At 37.6% G+C, this 19881-nt stretch overlaps 1 protein-coding gene across 4 annotated transcripts in view; it reads left to right on the forward strand.

Annotated features, from left to right (window-relative positions):
* Positions 1–19881, forward strand: part of itsn1 (intersectin 1 (SH3 domain protein)) — a 282819-nt gene that overhangs the window by 182853 nt on the left and 80085 nt on the right. For all 4 annotated transcript variants that reach the window (XM_028800700.2, XM_028800701.2, XM_028800703.2 and 1 more), the window contains 3 exons: positions 2323–2489; positions 7210–7255; positions 8527–8648. In XM_028800700.2, coding sequence (XP_028656533.2) covers positions 2323–2489; positions 7210–7255; positions 8527–8648 — 335 coding nt within the window. The remainder of the gene's footprint in view (positions 1–2322; positions 2490–7209; positions 7256–8526; positions 8649–19881) is intronic.

Here is a 19881-nt window from a genome sequence, read left to right on the forward strand (position 1 = left end):
GCGTTTCTCTCTTCTGTCCATGTGATCATGAACACTTCCGGGTCGGATAAAAAACTCCTTTCTTCAACCCGGAAGCACGTTGTTTTTTCTTGTCATATGATCATGACGCACTTCCGGGTTATAGGGCACGTAAGAGTCCGATAGCCCCCTTACAGCGACTCCTGGTGGTCCCCAGGGAACCCAGCAGGGCTGTGCATATAAACTACAAAGTCCATGAGGCCCTGCTGGAATTCGGGGAACGTCCATGTTGTCGTGAGAGCTCCACCTGGCGGCCTGGGGGTGAGGGCCGGAATATTCAGCCGGCCACCCACCACAATATACACACACACACAGACATAATTCCAAAAATGGTATTTTTGGACCCAGGGAGGTCTGAAACATTGCAATTCATCACAATATCAAAATTGAATTTTTGGAGGATTCCAATACTTTCCCTATACTTCGTATAAGAGAAAGTCAGGAATGTCTAAAACGTTGAGATTCATGAAAATCTCAACATCGAATCTTTGGACAATCACAATACTTTCCCTATACTTTGTATACAAGAAAGTAAAAAAGACGTGGTCAAATATTAAAGTTGATATGAAAAGGCAAGTTGCAGTGCTAACACCACTGGAGGAGATAGTAGAATTCCCGGGGCTTACACTGTTTGAGCAGCGAGCTGCTACAGTTATTGGCGAGACACTTGTATATCTCGCCACAATATTGATGAGATGCATTGTCACACCACAAATAAGTTTCACATTAATAGAGTGGAAATCCTTTCTATTTACATAAGCAAGTACATCCTCTGAAGAAGCCTTTTTAGCAATGTGCGTGCAGTCGACCACTCTGATTACATTTGGAAAACTGGACTTTGCTGCGAATTGTGCTTTGATGTTTGCCTGTTCGATGACAATGTAAGGAAATCTTGTATATTTGGATAACAAGCAGATAACACCATCGCATACAGCTGCCATGGTGCGACTCAGTGATGACAGAAATACCTGAGCGGTCTGCCAGTTTACATTGAAAAGCTCCTGTGGCTAAAAACCCAAGGGTGGGTAGAACTTGCAAAGGAGCAGGTAGAGCACAATTCCTCAAAGTCTAACTTTGTAAAGCCGGCCCCAGTTCGGCACACAGCTCCAAAAGGATAGCTCTTGAAAATCTAAATCGACTTAACAGTGGAATCCTTGCAGCCTACGAAAAAAGTCCTAATGCGGGGCTACCTTAAATTTCTTCACACCTCTCCATCAGAGTCTTTGTTTTGCAAATGTGTCGATCAACACAAGCAGCAAGCAGCCTGCTTTCCCAAATATAATATTTATGCACCCCAATTGGTTGTTGTCCCACCAGAGTCTGCATTTCTTTGTACTTTCTTTTCCTTAATTATTAATAAACTACCTTCTTGCCCTAGTGTATATAATTTCGCATCCTAATAACATGAGAGCTCATTTAAGTCCATTCTTTAGGAAGTTAGTGTTTGGGCTATTATCTTTTATTTTCCTTTACAGCATTTGGTGTGGCCTAAAGGCTTATGTAACACTTTTTGAGCAAAACCGGAATATTTAGCTAAAGTTCTTTCTGAGCTACACAGATCTGATTCAGGGATCTTGCCTTCAGAAAAGTATTGATGAATGAAGTGTACATGAAAATATCTTTCCTCACCACTCTTCAAACTTCAACCTAAAACAGTTGTAATACTGAAATCAAATCAGATTATGAGGCACTGAAAAGTATTTTTTAATTATTATTTTTATATATACATTTTTAAACATAGCACTGTGATTAATGAAGTATTTCAATTAAGACAGATACTTGAAAGGCTGTTTAAGTTGGAACAAAAGAGCAAGACTTTTTGTAAACAAGGTTTATAATGCAAATTAAAATTATTGGCTATGATTTTTAAATATCCATTACATAAAATTTTACTAATGCAATTTGGTGTGCATATTCATAGTTTTAAAGTTATTCTCAAGTCCAGTGTCTAGAGCAATCAGATATAAGTTTTTCATAAAACTAGTCAATTGCAACACATAATTCAGTTTAATGTGTTTTCATGAAATATGTTTTGGAGTTGTACATTTTCTTGCATTTTGTATTCTTACACATACAATTTTAATTGTTTCTGCCTGCCACTTTTTGTCTTAGACACTTTTAAATTACACGAGTGTGAATACAGTATTTCAGGTCATTCACCTCAACTTCTTTCATTATATGCCAAAGTAAATTGTCAGTATTTAGTCAGAACTTTTATTTTGTGTAACTATGACTTTTCCTCTCTTTTTTATTATTTAATCATGGGAAAAATATCAAAATTGTAATAGTGTTTTCCCCCCACAGAGTATATTGCAATGTATACATATGAAAGCAATGAACAAGGGGATCTAACATTTCAGCAAGGAGATGTCATTCTTGTCACAAAGAAAGAAGGTGATTGGTGGACAGGAGTGGCTGGAGATAAAACTGGAGTCTTCCCATCCAACTATGTTAAACCTAAAGAATCTGAGGTAAACATACTTATAAGAAATTTAATTTTAAGGTTAATATTTACCCACAATAAATTAAGCTCAAAGAAAAAATAAAAGATCAACACTAGCCCTAATTTCATAATTAAAAAGGTATCTGTGTATTAAACAGATATATTAAATAACAAAACAAGAAAAAATCATTTTTAAACTACAGTGTTTATCCATTCAAACATAGAAAACAGTAAGTTATTCATTTTTATTTCTCCCTTTTAGATCCACACACACATAATTTTTCATGAGGAATAGTGGAGTTCTCAATGTCAGTGTCAATTTATTTATATAGCACATTTAAACAAACCTAGTAATGCTGTGGCCAAAGTGCTTTACAAAAATAGAACAAATTAACATAAAACATAAATAGAAATAAAATATATGAACATAAAATAAAATACATAATAAATAGAAGTAATGTTATATACATAAAAAATAGAAGTAATGTAATATAATCACAAAGAGGAAGCCATCAGTATTACTGAAGGTAACTGAAAGCAAGTGAGTAGAAATGAGTCTTTAATCTTGTTTTAAACAGTTCAATTGTAGATGACTCCTTTATATGATGAGGTAAAGAGTTCCACAGGCGAGGTGCGACAGCTGCAAAAGACCTGTCCCCCTTGGTTTTACACTTGGTACGAGGGACAACCAGGGACAGCTGACCAGAAGATCTAAGCACTATAGATGGCTGATGTAAAACACATAGTTCAGATAAATAGGCAGGAGCAAGCCCATGTAAAGATTTAAAAACTAGCAGCAGGATTTTAAAATCAATTCGAAAACTGACAGGCAACCAGTGTAAAGAAGCTAAAATAGGAGAGACAGAGTCATACTTTCTTGCCCCAACCAGAAAGCGAGCGGCAGCATTTTGTACCAACTGTAACCTGTGTATCAAGGATTTGTTAATCCCAGAATACAGCAAGTTGCAGTAATCGAGGCGAGAAAAAATAAACGCATGAGTAGCTATCTCAAGATCCCTAGAAGATAAACAAGGCTTTATCTTACCTAATAGATGAAGTTGGAAAAAGCAACTCTTGACTACAGAATTTATTTGTTTCTCAAAAGAGAGGTTACTGTCAAAGGTAACACCAAGATTGCGGACTTGAGGTTTGGAAAAGACAGAGAGAGAGCCGAGAAGACCAAGACCAATTTGATGGACCCACTATAAGCACCTCGGTTTTATTTTGATTTAGATCAAGAAAATTATTAGCCATCCAGGATCTTAATTCAGACAGACAGTTGTGGAGTTGATTTGTTGTAGAGTTGCAGACAGGAATATAAACCTGAGTATCATCAGCATAGCAATGAAAAGAAATGTTAAATTTCCTAAAAATTGCTTCAATCGGGTGAAGGTATATGGAGAATAAAATAGGACCCAAAATGGATCCCTGAGGAACACCATATTTAAGAGGGGCAGTAGATGAAGAGGAGGAATTAAAAGTCACTGAAAAGTGTCTACCAGTTAAATATGACCTGAACTAGTTAAGAGCAGCCCCTTTAAGCCCAACAAGATGTTCAAGCCACATCAGCAATATTTCATGGTCAATAGTGTCAAAGGCAGCGGACAGGTCAAGGAGGAGAAGGACTGCTGCATCACCCGAGTCAGTAATAAGAGAGATGTCGTTGAACACTTTCAGGAGTGCCGTTTCAACACTATGATAACGCCTAAAGCCAGATTGGTAGATCTCAAATAAATTATTAGAGTTAAGGTGATCAACCAATTGATTATAAATAATTCTTTCTAGAATTTTAGCCAGAACTGGCAGTTGGGAAATTGGTCGAAAATTAGCTAAAACTCCAGGGTCTAATTCTGCCTTTTTAAGACAGGGGCGGACTGCAACATGTTTAAAAAATGAGGGCACAACACCCGAACTAATAGAATCATTGATGATGGCTAATAAGGGTGGGCCCAACACATCAAAGGCTTCCACTAGGAGACGTGGTGGTACAATATCCAGTGGACTGGGGGCTGGTTTAAGGGTGTCAATAGTTCTTTTTAGCTGTGAAAGTGAAACTAGATCAAAGGCACTGTCATGATTAACAGCAGAAAGTTCGTAGCCCGTTTGAACAATGCCACGGCGGATAGTATCGATTTTGCTGACAAAGAATGATAGAAACTGGTCACATGAATGAACAATGCTATTTGATCCCATCGCAGAGTGGGGGTGAATGGCCGCATTAATTGAATTAAATAAGACCATAGGATTCTTTGAATGACGGGAAACTAAATCAGCAAAGAAATTTTGTTTCGTTTTCTTAACTTCAGCCTGGAAATTGAAAAGAGAAGTCCTAAAAATCTATTTAGAGACAATCAGTCCATCTTTTTTCCAACGCCGTTCAGCAGTTCGACAGGCGTGGCGCAGTGATCGTGTATTTTCATTAAGCCAAGGAGCAGGTCTACCCTTATTACTACGTATCTTGGGCGGAGCAATTGAGTCTAAAATCGTTTTACAGGAGGAATTAAATTTTACAACAGAATCATCGATATCATTATTTTGGTCATGCATATAAAGACTAGAGAAAATGGTTTTAAAATCAGATATAATAGAAGAATTTAAAAAGCGCGAGCAGCGTGGGGGACAGCTATTAGTAGGGACATCGACAGTAATATTCAGGTACATCATTATAGAAAAATGATCAGTAAAAGAAACATCACATAAATCAATATTATTCACTGAAATATCACGAGTAAGGATGAGATCGAGGGTGTGACCGAGAGAGTGGGTTGGCGTATTAATATGCTGTATAAAATCAAATGAGTTCAAAAGTGATAAAAAGTCGTTGACCAAAGGTTTCGATTGACAACAAATGTGAATGTTGAAATCGCCAACAATAAGAACTTTGTCATGAGAGAGGGTGATATCAGCCAAGAGATCAGAGAATTCAGAAATGAAAGTATCATTAATTACAGGAGGTCTATAAACCACGGCAAACAGTAGAGAAGGGGAGCTGCACACTTCGAAAAGTTGGAGTTCAAAGCTGCTAAACGGACCCTTTGTAAGGCTCTGACACAAGAACATACTTTTAAAAATAGTGGCAATGCCCCCCCCCCACGACGAGTCAGGCGAGGAGAGTTTAAAAATGAGTAATCTGATGGAGTCAAGTCAGTAAAACAAGAAGAGTCACCATTTAAAATCCAAGTCTCAGTGATGAAGAAGAAATCCAGATTATATGAGGTAATAAAGTCTTGTAGAATAAAAGTTTTATTAGACACTGATCTCACGTTCAAGAGAGCAGCCTTGATTGATGAAGAACTCGCTGCAGGATGAGCACGGGTGAGCGTGCGAAGATTAGCAGTGTTTACTACTCGATTGCAGGCCGAGGAAAAGTGATGCTGTCTTGAAATGGAGAGATTAAATCCGGTGTCCAGCGCCCATGAACCAGTGATGGAGTCCTGAGCAGGTGAAGATGGGTCATAAACGACTCGCAGGCATCGGGAAACAAAGCTCTGGGACTTGAGTCAGCGTCGTTTAACGGCAATTCCTGCTGTTTTCCCACGACGGCGGCGGGTGCGTTTGCGTCTCCAAGGGGCATTCAATTCACTGATACAGGTGAACACCGGCATCCAGGTGAAGAAGTCAGGAGATGAATAAAACAAAGGTGGAGGTTCACAAAAACTCCAACCAGGAGATGAAAATTGAGAGGAAAGCAAGCCAGAAAATATGTTTAGTAAAGACTCACGATCATAGGACAGTGGCCGTTGGGATAAACTAAAACATAAAAACAAAGTTAAAACATAGACTAGAGAGACGAGCAGACGGCCAGCCACACCAGTCGGCGCCATCTTGTCCTTATGTCTAGTCTGTCTAGTTTAAGTTTTCATCTAAACTTTATAATTATTGCAAAGATTAATTTTGAAATTTGAACTTTGAAATTTGAGCGGAAAGTCTGGGACGATTATCTGAAAAAAGACATTTTTTTCCTGAAACTCTTGTAGTTTTCACAGTGGGTAAATTTGGAAAAAGTCATTAGATAATAATGTGGAAATCCTCCTGTTTTTAATTTAACATTATTACACAACCTGAAACTTCTAATGTGTTTATATTCTCATGAAACCACAGAATATTTTTCTGGATTAATTTAGACATTACTAACTCTTTATTGATAATACATAAATAAGAGTAGCAATATTGAGATGAAAATATACTTTCTGTGATCTTAGTTTTTTCTCCTAATATAAAAATATTTTTCATTTGTAAATTGGAAAGAAAAATATTTCTAGAAATAAAACCACCAAAGCCTCGTTTCATACATTGTTCTTTCCTTTATTCGTATAACAGAAATACACAGGCTTGTCTAGATGCATTTTAAAAGTGTATTTTTTATGTTATTTATATGCATATCCAACAGTCTGCATCCTGTGTAAATTCTTTATTTTCTAACAAGCAAACTTAAAAAATATTTTTAACTCAATGTTTATAACAATTCACTTTATCGAGTATTTGAGTGACTTTGGATATTCTCAGTTACTTCAAATGGTGCCCTGACGATGGTTTTTGTGGCTGTATTGATGAAATTTGCAGTTTGTACCTTTCCATAGACAGTTTTAATTAGTGACAATTTTTGGTTCCATGTTCCTGACCCATTTAATATGCTATATTTTGTATTCAGTATATTTTAAGGAAGTGTTTTGGTTAATTTGTGTCCTTTTTATGTGAAAGTTTAAATTTGTAATTATATTTACTGCGGTTTCCTTTGAAAAATTTAGGGAGTAGGATCAGCTGGAAAGACTGGAAGCCTAGGAAAGAAGCCAGGTGAGTATTTTAAAAATGTTTTATATAAGATCCTTGGTATATTGTTCAAACAATAATCTTTGAAGGATGACATTTTTGTAATTTTTTTTCTTTCAGAGCTTGTTGCCTTAATTTAAGGCAGTGTGCATATATTACTGAGGTGTTGGTTAGGATTTGTTCGTGTATTAGGTTAAGATCGCCTGTGTTATTGCTGAATGAATTATTTAAGCTGGTGGTGGTCCAATATAATAATTGATCTAAATAGTTATGTAGCTTTCTCTATTCAAACGGCTTTCTTTAGACCCCTAGATACAAGAATGCTAACCAGGTACAATAACCATATTTGAAATACCAAGTTCATATCTGTCAAACCTAGTCCAAGCTATGAATGTTTTTCCCCTCTCTCTCTCTCTCTCTCTCTCTGCTGAAAAAAATTTCACATTGTCCAAGATGAAAATAACCAGTGGTGTTTGGACATAAGTGTTACGTCAGGACTATTGGCCCACACAGTTGAATTGTATTGACTAAGACATTGGATTTTAAACTACAAGCGTATATCTTCACTCTCTGCCTCTGACTCTGTGACCTTATGCAAGCCACCAACCTGTGCTAATTTTGTAAAAAAAAACAAAAAAAGTATGCAAATATTTGTAATACATCCAAATATTAACAACAATAGTCTACCTTTTCTGATCCACTGATTCGGAAAAGTATTTTTTATGCTACAGTAACACCACAGTTTAGTGAACATTGAGATTTGTATTGAATTAATACTATCTCAGAGACTGGTATTAAGCATAAAAAATGGGACCATGCAATGAATAATGCTTGGCAATCCATTTGATTCTCACATTGTGTAAGATGAGCATTATATCTAGCAAATACAAAAAAGATATTTTACACAAATTATTTGTCACATTTAGTAGTATATTAAATATTTGGAATCTTAAATTCTTTTTGGAACCTATAATATCTCAAGAGTAGTAATCTATTAAAAATCATACATAATATTGTGACATTTCACGTCTTGTTCAGACTAGAAGCGATCAAAATGGTATGATGGTTGATGTTGGAAAAGCAGATACTCAATTTAAATTATATTCTTTCCTCTGTTTTAAAATCCCTAACTTACAGTAATTTTGTTTATCTTAATACTGTAGATTTTTGAATTTTTGTAGAAAGTTTACAACTGAGTTACTTTGAATATTCTGCCAAAGCCTAATGAATTCCTGCATTCAAAAAGAGAAACAAACTTTTTTTTCTTTTATTTTTTTCCTTTTTTCCCCAAAAAGAAATAGCTCAAGTTATTGCACCCTACACAGCTACAGGTGCTGAGCAACTTACACTTGCTCCAGGGCAACTGATACTTATTAGAAAAAAGAATCCCGGTGGTTGGTGGGAAGGAGAATTACAGGTAAATAAAAAAAATATTTTTATCCAATCTTAGTATGTATGCTTTTTTGTTAATTGTATTTACAGTGAATTCAGAAGGTATTAAGACTTAACATTTTCACATTTTGCTCTGTTTCAGCATTGTGCTAAAATCATTTAAATTAATTTTTCCCCACATCAAGCAACACTTAATTCTCCAGAATGACAAAGCAAAAACAGGATTTTAGAGATCTTTGCCAATGTATTTTAAATAAACATTGACATAAGTATTTCGATCCTTTGCTATAACACTTGAAATATGGCCCAGGTGCATCCCATTATTGATCATCGTTTCTGTTTCTGCATCAGTTTCTCAAACCTGGATTTGAGTATTTTCTGCTGTTCTTCTCTACAGATCCTCTTAAGCTCTGTCAGGTTGAATGGTAGGGTTCAGAGTACTGTGAATCAGGTTTTCATTAAGGGTATCTCTGTACTCTGCTCCATTCAGCTTACCCTTAACCCTGTCTTTTTCACAATCCCTGGCAATGGCATGCTGATGCTTCCACCACAATGTTTCACTGTTTGAATGGTATTATGCAGGTGATGAATGGTGGCTGGATTCTCCAGATGTGATGCTTAATATTGAAGACTAATGGTTCAATTTTGGTTTCATCAGACTACTTATTTATTGTAGTCTGATAGTTCTTTAGGTGCCTTTTTTCAAACTCTTATGAGGGTGGAGTGGAGTGTTACAGCGATGGTTGTCCTACTGGAAAATTCTTCCATCTACATGCAGGATCTCTTTAGCTCAGCCAGAGTGAGCATTGGGTTCTTGGTCACCTCTGCTTACTATGGCCTTTCCCCAAGGATTGCTCAGTTTGGCCAGATGGTTATCTCTATGAAGAGTTGAGGTAGTTCCAGTTTTGGACACCACTTTGATTTTGGGACCTTCAATGCTGGAGAATTTGTTTTGTAGCCATCCCTAGCTCAGTTCCTTGTACGTCACGGTTTGTTTTTTGCTCTGATACACATTGTCAACTGAGAGACCTTTTGTAGATAGGTGTGCCTTTCTAATCATGTACAATCAAATGAGTTGACCACAGGTTATCTCAAAAGGAGGCATAGAAACATCTTGATGATGATAAATAGAATGAGATGCACCTGAGCCACATTTCAGATGTCATACCAAACTGTCTAAATACTTTTGTCAATGTGATATTTTAGTTTTTATTTTTAATAAATTTGCAGAACTTTTAAAGATCCTGTTTCTAATTTGTCACTGGGGTATTGAGTGTTGCTTGATGTGGAGACAACATTAATTTAAATGATTTTTAGCACAAGGCTATAAAATGTGAAGAGGTGTAAATACTTTCTGAATCCACTGTAACTTTCAGTCTATTATAATAGCTGGAGAGATGCCAGATGTTATTTAAGCTAGGACTGCAGGTTATAGAAACATATTATTTCTATATGACGTATTGGGTTATCTATTCAAATTCCATTCAACAGTTTTGTTTTGGAATTTAAGTAAACACTTCTACCAATAATTAATACTTTTAGTGTGCCAATTAAATTGAGTAATGTTTAAAAAGATGATAGAGGTTATAAAATACTTTTACATTTATACTGGCTTGATTTTTTTTTATTAATATTGATTTTTCTTTAGTTCTTTTTGACAACCACATTTTTAATTTGCTTTCAGTTATGTTTGTTATTTATTTATCATTTAAAATTAGTTGCTTGGAAGAATAATTCTTTCCACATTTTACTAGTTGTGATATACTTATTAAAAGTCAAATCTTTAATTAGTCACCATTTGCATTATTTTCTTTCAACAATGAATTTCTGTTAACACTTTTGGAGTCTTGTGTCAGTCAGACTTGCACTATGATCTGTTATTCAATATTCTTGTCAACAGTCTGCTGGAGTGATAGCTATCCACCCATCATTGCAGCAGGGCAGAAGGGCACCAGGAGGGCAGAAAACAGGGAAAGGGCAAGATAAGGGCTATGTTCCAAGAAAAGCCACACAAGGGCCTTCTAGGAGTCGTTGCCCCATTTCCACAAAGCGGGTATCCCGGAAGTAGATTAGTAAGCGCACTGAATGAAAGGAAATGTGCTGAGGGGTCTGCTTTATTTCCTTTGTCAGTTTTACAGCAAGAGGGAACTACAGTACAGAAAACTTAAGACACAGTTAATTTTAACATAGGCGACAATAAAGGAGGAGTCTTGGATGATTTTCCTTTGAATGTGAATTAGGGATCAGCAGTATTATGTTGCCAAGTATTCACCAAAAGATCTGTCAAAAAGAATCCTGGCTCCAGAAATGACCCTAGAACAGAGTCTATATTGGGCTATACAACGTCATGGAGAGAGGAGCTTGGAATTAGAACGTGTATAGCAAAGTATCAAAGGAAGGAGCTCAGTTGTGCAGGTAAGAGGGATTTTTGAGCTGTTCTTTTAAAAGTATACATGTGCAAAGACCACCAACCAACAGGTTAGTGAAGATACCTTTGTTTGGCTCAACATGTACCAGGATGGGAGACATTTATTATTTTGTATTTACTGCCTTTCTAAATGATTAAGTTGTTGACCAACTCCTTCCACCAAAAGAAATTCTAGTACTGTTTTATATAATGTCTGCACCTCTGTTTTTTTGGGGTTTTTTTTATAGCTATTTCAATGAGTGTGTGATTTCTATTATCTACAATAATATCTTAATTGTTATTTTAATGATATGCAAACTGAAATTATTGTATGTTACTCAGTTTGCAAGAAAACAATCAAAAGCACATCTTGAGAGTCTTTGCATTTATTGTCTCATGTAACCTAACAGGATAGACTACTGCACGGTCATTGTACCACAAGTTAAGCTAACGTAGCAGCCTAAAACTGAGTGAACAAAGAGTGCCAGGGGATAAACAGCCTCACAATCTACATTGTTAGATTTAATCGCAAGATGTGGATTATTGGCTTTGAAAAGATTGATGTTTGCTTAGATGACGGCAGTCTGGAAACTATGGCAGAAATCGTTTCCCGTTAAAAGACAGCTCGACAACTAACTTGTTTCACCATCTGCGAAATGAGCCCTGAAGGTGTCAGGCAAAATAAAAAAAAAAAAGTTTGATTAAATTATTAACCCGTTCAGGCAAATTATATGATTTGTTCAAACTGATTATTTTTATTTCCGTAACAAGTATATGCCTATCAGGCGTGTTTTATTGTGCAAGCTGTCTTGCTTGGGAGTCATCGATTCCAAAGCATTTTTTTTTCTATTATTTAAAACACTTGCACAGATCCACGGCCTCCTTACCCCGCTCCATCCACCCCTATTGCTACAGAAGTTGCAGCAGAGGAGGGAGCAAAAAAGAAAATAAAAGTCTTCTAGCAGCTTTTTTTTTATTATTATTATTATTTTATTTAAAAAAAATGAATTCAGAGAAGGCGAGTCTCTGCATACTGTCATTGAAAAAGAGATCAAGAGCTACTTGATGACTCCTGAAGTGGACAGTGATATAAATTCACTTGAGTGGTGGAAAACACAAGAAGTACACAACCCCAAATTAGGGAAACTTTCAAGTACATGTGCATCCCTGGCTCAGGCAACCCTTCTGAGAGGGCTTTCGGAACTGGAACAAATGTTGTCAAATGTAACTGTGCTGCTCTATTGCCAGATACTGTGAACAGACTGGTGTTTCTGTCACATAACTTAGTTTCCTAAGTAGAATTTTACAATTGTTTTATTTTTTCTGATATCTTTGTACAATATTGGACTGAACTTGAAGTAAGAAAGTTGTTTACAAATGTTATGTTTGTGTTTCTTTGTGCAATATATGACAGAACTTGTTTAAAAATGCTATAGTTTTTTTCTGTGAAGTATTTCACAAAACTTTGGATTTTTACACTCTAGTACAGTATGTTAGATAATTGTGTTCATGCCCTGTATTTCAGTTATGATTGGTATTTTATTTGGGTGGCACAGTGGTAACGCTGCTGCCTCGGAGTTAGGAGACCCGGCTTCACTTTCCGGGTCCTTCCTGTGTGGAGTTTGCATGTTCTCCCCGTGTCTGTGTGGGTTTCCTCTGGGTGCTCCAGTTTCCTCCCACAGTCCAAAGACATGCAGGTTAGGTGGATTGGCGATTCTAAATTGGCCCTAGTGTGTACTTGGGGGGTGTGTGTGTGTGTGTGTGTGTGTGTGTGTGTGTCCTGCGGTGGGTTGACACTCTGCCCGGGATTGGTTCCTGCCTTGCGCCCTGTGTTAGCTGGGATTGGCTCCAGCAGACCCCCGTGACCCTGTGTTCAGATTCAGCAGGTTGGAAGATGGATGGATGGTATTTTATTCCCTTTGGATTCTATTTTATTTACATGAAGGGTAAGTGTCTATTTTAATATGCTCTCATTATAATAGTTTTAAGTAAATAAAATAGACCTGTTTTTTTAACTGTTTCTATTAATCTCATTAGTAAGCTACAATTAATATCCTATTATCAAGACCAAGCTTAGATCAATAAGACCTTTACAAATACGTTTTTAAAAGATGCAAACTATCATTTAATTCCAATATTGCACACCCATTGCAATCTCAGTCTTTTTGCACTTCAGTTTCAGTCAGCATACAAATACCTGTAACTGATATTAGGCCTTAATATTTAAAACATACAATAATATCTTTTCTGAGTCACTTGAACACCTTTATTCTTTGCAGTTTTGTAATTTGGAGAGTGAAATATGCATTGTCTATGACTTAATTGTTGTTTTAACATTGTGTGAGCTGAAAGTTTCAACAATGTCCATCATTTTACAGAAAATGATCAAAAATGCCTTGGTAGTCCTTGCATCCACTGAGTCATGTAGCCTAGTCTTGTAGGGCCAGGCGTGATTCTTATATTAGAATACATATCTTGGGACAACCCAATATAAAGTTTTGTAGTGAATAGCACTGAAATCCTGAAGTGCAAAGGCTACACCCTCGGGGCTTCATCTTAAACACCCACCCCCAATTCCTCCAGTCTGTGAAGTTTACAACGCTAGGGTTCAAGGATAGAGCAAAAGAAACTCAACAAAAGACTTGACACTGAGAGAAAATGAAAAGCTTAAATTGCTGTTCTTAGTTCGGGAGCTCAATAGCTCAAGGTAACTGAAGCTTAATGATTAAGTTGTACATTGTAATGAGTGTGTTGACAGTAGAGATGTGTTTGAGATGTGCATCTGTCTGCTACGGTGTTAAAATGCTGTGGCAATTCTAACAGAGCAGTCTCATGTGGAAAATTTATTGATTCATATGTGTTGAGTACTGAAATATGTATCTCCTGTGGCACTTTGTTATCAATTCATTTAACAGCAATCCTTTTCACGTACTTTTGATGGGTTATGATGCATCATTTTCATTGAATGCATATTTTGTAGTTGATGTTTTCACGAAAGTAACAGCTTATCATAATTGGAAGCTTGCTTTCTGTTGGTTCAGATTAACAACAGCACCATTACTCTTTTCTGTTCAAAATCTCATCACCTACTTTGAGAGCCACCTTCATGAGCCGTTGGATTGGTTTACAAATGTAGCACTCGGTGAGCCGCCTAATTGTTCCCACCACTGATGGTTATCTCCAGATATATTTATTGTACATCCAGTGCAGCTAGACCTACGTGTAGTCTAGTAGGATAAACTACTGAGCATTAGGAATTTCAGATGTAATGTTAATTTGCAAAATTAATTTGAATTATATTACGTATGGTTGTTTGTTTTGCCCACATTAATTTTCACATCAAGTTACTCCAGACGTGCTTTGCAAAGTTGCAGTACTTTGCAGATCTGTTTATGCACTTCATTTCCATAATCAGCTGTTTCCTAACTTTGAATGGTTAGCTTACAGCTAGACCCCTGTAATGTAGTTCCCACCCCCCATCCAACTAGTGTACTTAGAGCATATTTTCTAAATACTTTTCTGGTGCCCTAAAAGTATCATTTTGCATCTCATTCTGACCCATTTAATCTTAAAAATGTGATCTCTGACTGTTTAATGCCAAGACCTTGCCACTAAAGCAAAGGGAAGATAACTGCAATAATTCTGATTTACCTTTTATTACAACACTTTAAAATCCCCACTTTAAAGAGCCAACATGCTGTTTCCTACAGTTAGTCTCCGTTTTTTGTGGGTGCTGGTTTGAACCATAATACTTGAAACAATGAAGTGTAGTTAAAAATACTCCTGCTACCTGTATTTAAATATTTCGTCACCTGAAAAGGAGAAAAAAAACTAGACAGATTGTGCAGAACATAATTTGATACCATGACGATCCCTTAACCCACACAGGAGTCTCTTTTTCAGGTGAGTCCACAGGTTGCTAACAGGCTTTTTATTCTGAATGCTGTGATATTAACTGTACCTTGCTGCTGCTCATTGGACACCTCCAAAATAATAAACCAAGCCCACCTTCAATGTGCATGCCTTTTGCCTGCTTTTTTTTTTTTTTTTTACTTTGCTTGCTATTCTCACAATGTTGCATTGTGACTAACTTGACCTGTATTCCTCGTGATACTTGTCAGGACAGTGAGCCACTAAGGTGGTCACAAAAATGAGCCAAAAGCCTTACGAGCCACATATACTGGCACCGCCCTCCATTACATAATCTATATTCAAAAATGTGCTTATCTTGAATTGGAATATTCCAGCCTTATTTTTTGACTAATTTGACAGCCCTACTGTACATTTACATTAAATGTGTATGTGCCATATGGCATTGTCTGACATCCCAAAAAAATGGAAGCCTTTGCTGTCCAAATATGTATTACATAAAGGGTGGCTCATGAAATACTGAACCGCCTCCGACCGCCTGGCTCGAGCTATTATACAGGCGGGTGCTGTCACGATCGGCGGAGCCTCATTGTCACGATGGGGTCAGCAGCCCCAACTGTGCATTAGTAAGGAAGCTGTGAGCCAGTGGGTACACTGTCTTTCAACAGGATGGAGTGACATGTTACACTTCTCGAGAGTCACATTCTCGAATTCACAACATCTTCACAGAGGCACGAACTGTCAGCAAAGGTTTGTGGCCACCAAGATCACAGACCTATTCACTTGCGAGTTTTACCTGTGGTGCAATCTGAAGGAAAAAGTGTATGTCAATAATCCAAAGACATTAGAGGAACTGAAGGACAATAGTCGGAGTGAAACTGGAAAAATTAAAGCGGCTGAGCTGCATCGCGTCTACGACAATATGGTGCGCTGTGCTGAAAAGTGTATTGACGCACAAGGAAATCATTTCCAGCACCTCCTCTAACCAGTAAGTACAGATTTTTGCATTGCATATCTTTCATTTTGTGTACACGCTAAGAAACGTACATTGATGTTGGAGTCGGAGATGGTTCGGTATTTCATGCGCCACCCTGTATAAGGTCTTTGGAGGAATAAAATCCATTATTATTTAACCCGTGACTGTGTGTGTCACTTGTGTTTGGGGCTCAGTGCTGTCCCCTGTCTTCCACAAATACAGTGGAACCTCGGTTCACGACCATAATTCGTTCCAAAACTCTGGTCGTAAACTGATTTGGTCGTGAACCGAAGCAATTTCCCCCATAGGATTGTATGTAAATACAATTAATCCGTTCCAGACCGTACGAACTGTATGTATATATATATATTTTTTTTTAATTTTTAAGCACAAATATAGTTAGTTAAACCATAGAATGCACAGCGTAATAGTAAACTAAATGTAAAAACATTGAATAACACTGAGAAAACCTTGAACAACAGAGAAAACTAACACTGCAATAGTTCACGCTATAGTGCTAGGAACCGCTCGTAAAAACACTTTTTTTTAATAATTTTTAAGCACAGGTGAAAAAATGAACATTTGAAAAATCCGTAATTTAATAAACCACCAAGAAAAGTAACATTGCAACAATGCAGGCTACGAACCGATCGCTGTAAACAGAACTGAAAAGAAAAACAAGCCTTCTCTACCATATGCGTCCACTCCCTCTCTCGCTTGCCCACCCACCTGGTCGCGCTCTCTCTCTCTCTCTCTCTCTCTCCTGGAGCGCCTGTGTGTGTGTCTCTCTAGCGCGCTCCTGTGTGTGTGCACGCCTCTCTCTCGTGCTCCTGTGTGTGTGCACGTCTGTCTCTCTCGCGCTGCCTGTGCGTGTGTGCGTCTGTCTCTCTCTCTCTCACTGCCTGTGTGTGTGCGTAGCTCTCTCTCACTGCCTGTGTGTGTGCTGCCTGTGTGTGTGTCGCGCGCTCTGTCTCTCTTGCTTGCTGCACAGGAAATGCACAGGGAGAGACTGAACATGTACAAACCGAAAGGGAACCTGGCTTGTTTGTATACTGAGTGTGTGGTCGTGAACTGAGGCAAAAGTATGGCAAACTTTTTGGTCGTAAACCGAGTTGTATGTGTACCGAGACGTTCGTGAACCGAGGTTCCACTGTACTATTTTGTTTTCTTTTGCAGTATTTGACAGAACTTTAAAGTTTGGATTTGGTGACTTATAGTACAACATGTTCATTTTTGTTGTTGCTTTTATGCTGCACGATTCACTTTAACACTAGAATTACCAGAGTCTACGAAAAAACTCATAGATCCGGCCCACCTTAAATCGCTTCTTAAATCCGTTCACACCTCTCAGCCAGCGTCTTTTGTCCTCTAAATGTGCTGATAAAAGACAAGCTGCCAGCAGCCGGCTATTCCATCCCCCCTCCGACTTAGAACGTGAACGCACTTTTCCCAGCTCATGCCTTGATTGATTGTCTGGGAGTGAACTGGAGTTTTAGAGTTGAAATAATACGATCGTTATTTGGGACACACGCATTCCATGTGTGTACCGTTTCTACAGTAATCTGTGTAAACACATTGTTAAAACAGAAACTTTTTCATATTTTAGTAATAAATGTTACAAAATGTAGGCATAAACTATAGAATGTGTAAAGCCCGAGTTCCTAAGATCAAATAAACACTTCCACAAAAGCTTCACACACCATACAACAGCTTCCGTGGCGTAGCGCACTAAGATTTGCCTCTCAGAGCGAGTAGCTTTTCTCTGCCTCACAAACATGAGTTCAATTCCCCACTGGGGATAAAGTGTTACTTCTTTTTTTTCTTTTTAACCTCAAACGGACATAAAATTTGTAAATTGGTATGCACTGTCAGTTAATGAGATTGTTATATTTTCATGTGGGATGCTCCTTTTAAAATATTTTTTTAACAATTGAGACTGCAATTAACATGAACAACTGTCCTTATAACTTATTTTTTTCAAGATCCATAACACACAGACAGACAGAGCACTGCGTAATACAGTGACAGACAGGCAGAGATATACAAATAAACAGGGAAGGCACATGTACTGAAAGAAAAAAAAAATCAACATGTGCGTTGTTCCTGCAGCACTGAATAAGCTCACCCGCTCTAACATCACCCCTCCCCCGATCTGACTCTCTAAGTAACAGCGCAAGTACAGACACAAATCAAGTGCATGTGTGTACTGTATAATATTAACAAAAAGAGCAGCTTACTACTGAAAACGGCAAATATAGGAGTGAGTGGGGATCGAACCAGGATTCTTGATTACACTTGGTTTGCGTCTGTACTTGTGCTGTTACTTAGAGAGTCAGATCGGGGGAGGGGTGATGTTAGAGCGGGTGAGCTTATTCAGTGCTGCAGGAACAACGCACATGTTGATTTTTTTTTTCTTTCAGTACATGTGCCTTCCCTGTTTATTTGTATATCTCTGCCTGTCTGTCTCTGTATTACGTAGTGCTCTGTCTGTCTGTGTGTTATGGATCTTGAAAAAAATAAGTTATAAGGACAGTTGTTCATGTTAATTGCAGTCTCAATTGTTAAAAAAATATTTTAAAAGGAGCATCCCACATGAAAATATAACAATCTCATTAACTGACAGTGCATACCAATTTACAAATTTTATGTCCGTTTGAGGTTAAAAAGAAAAAAAAGAAGTAACACTTTATCCCCAGCGGGGAATTGAACTCATGTTTGTGAGGCAGAGAAAAGCTACTCGCTCTGAGAGGCAAATCTTAGCGCGCTACGCCACGGAAGCTGTTGTATGGTGTGTGAAGCTTTTGTGGAAGTGTTTATTTGATCTTAGGAACTCTGGCTTTACACATTCTATAGTTTATGCCTACATTTTGTAACATTTATTACTAAAATATGAAAAAGTTTCTGTTTTAACAATGTGTTTACACAGATTACTGTAGAAACGGTACACACATGGAATGCGTGTGTTCCAAATAACGATCGTATTATTTCAACTCTAAAACTCCAGTTCACTCCCAGACAATCAATCAAGGCATGAGCTGGGAAAAGTGCGTTTACGTTCTAAGTTGGAGGGGGGATGGAATAGCCGGCTGCTGGCAGCTTGTCTTTTATCAGCACATTTAGAGGACAAAAGACGCTGGCGGAGAGGTGTGAACGGATTTAAGAAGCGATTTAAGGTGGGCCGGATCTATGAGTTTTTTCGTAGACTCTGGTAATTCTAGTGTTAAACAACATCATGTATTTACAAGCATCACATTTTCATGCAGCAATGTAGCCCAAAGTGCTTTACAAGATGACAACAAAAGTTACAAGAGGAGAAAACAATTAAAAATGAGCAATAATATTAAAGAATAAATAACAACACAGCAAGGTAAGGTCAAATGGTCAGGAGGACAGAAAAAAAACTTGTTAGCCTGGAGAAAAAAGATAAAATCTATAGTGGTTCCAAGGCCAATGTTCCACCCAGCCCCTACTGGGCATTCTTCCTAACATAGTTATTCCTAAATGAAACCTCATAGATTTCATGATTCAAATGATGGAATTTGATGGAGCTGGTCTCATAAGCAGCTGAGAGACCCGCCTTCATTCCATCATCTCAGGGGGCTGCATGGTGCCTAGATCGGGTGGTGGTAGTACAGATTTCCACCATAGAAGAACCAGAGAAAACAACAGAGAATAAAGGATATCAGTACAGATTTCAGATCCCTGAAGAATATAATTCTTTGCCCATATACAGGCAGTCCCCGGGTTACGTATGAGATAGGGACTGTAGGTTTGTAAGTTGAATTTGTATGCAAGTCAGAACAGGTACATTATTTTAATAAATGCTATTGTTGACCGACTGTAACCAAGTGCTCTGCCAGTGAATAGTGGAGTTTCACATCTCTCTGACCTTTTTATTATTTCTACTTTTTTTCAATGGCGATGGTTTTTCTCTTCTTTACTGTATCACCAGCACTTGCATCAGATTTGTGTTTCAGAGACATTCTTGAAGGGTGAAGACAAAAG

Source organism: Erpetoichthys calabaricus, chromosome 4 (genome assembly GCF_900747795.2).
Source record: "Erpetoichthys calabaricus chromosome 4, fErpCal1.3, whole genome shotgun sequence".
NCBI classification, from domain to species: domain Eukaryota; kingdom Metazoa; phylum Chordata; class Cladistia; order Polypteriformes; family Polypteridae; genus Erpetoichthys; species Erpetoichthys calabaricus.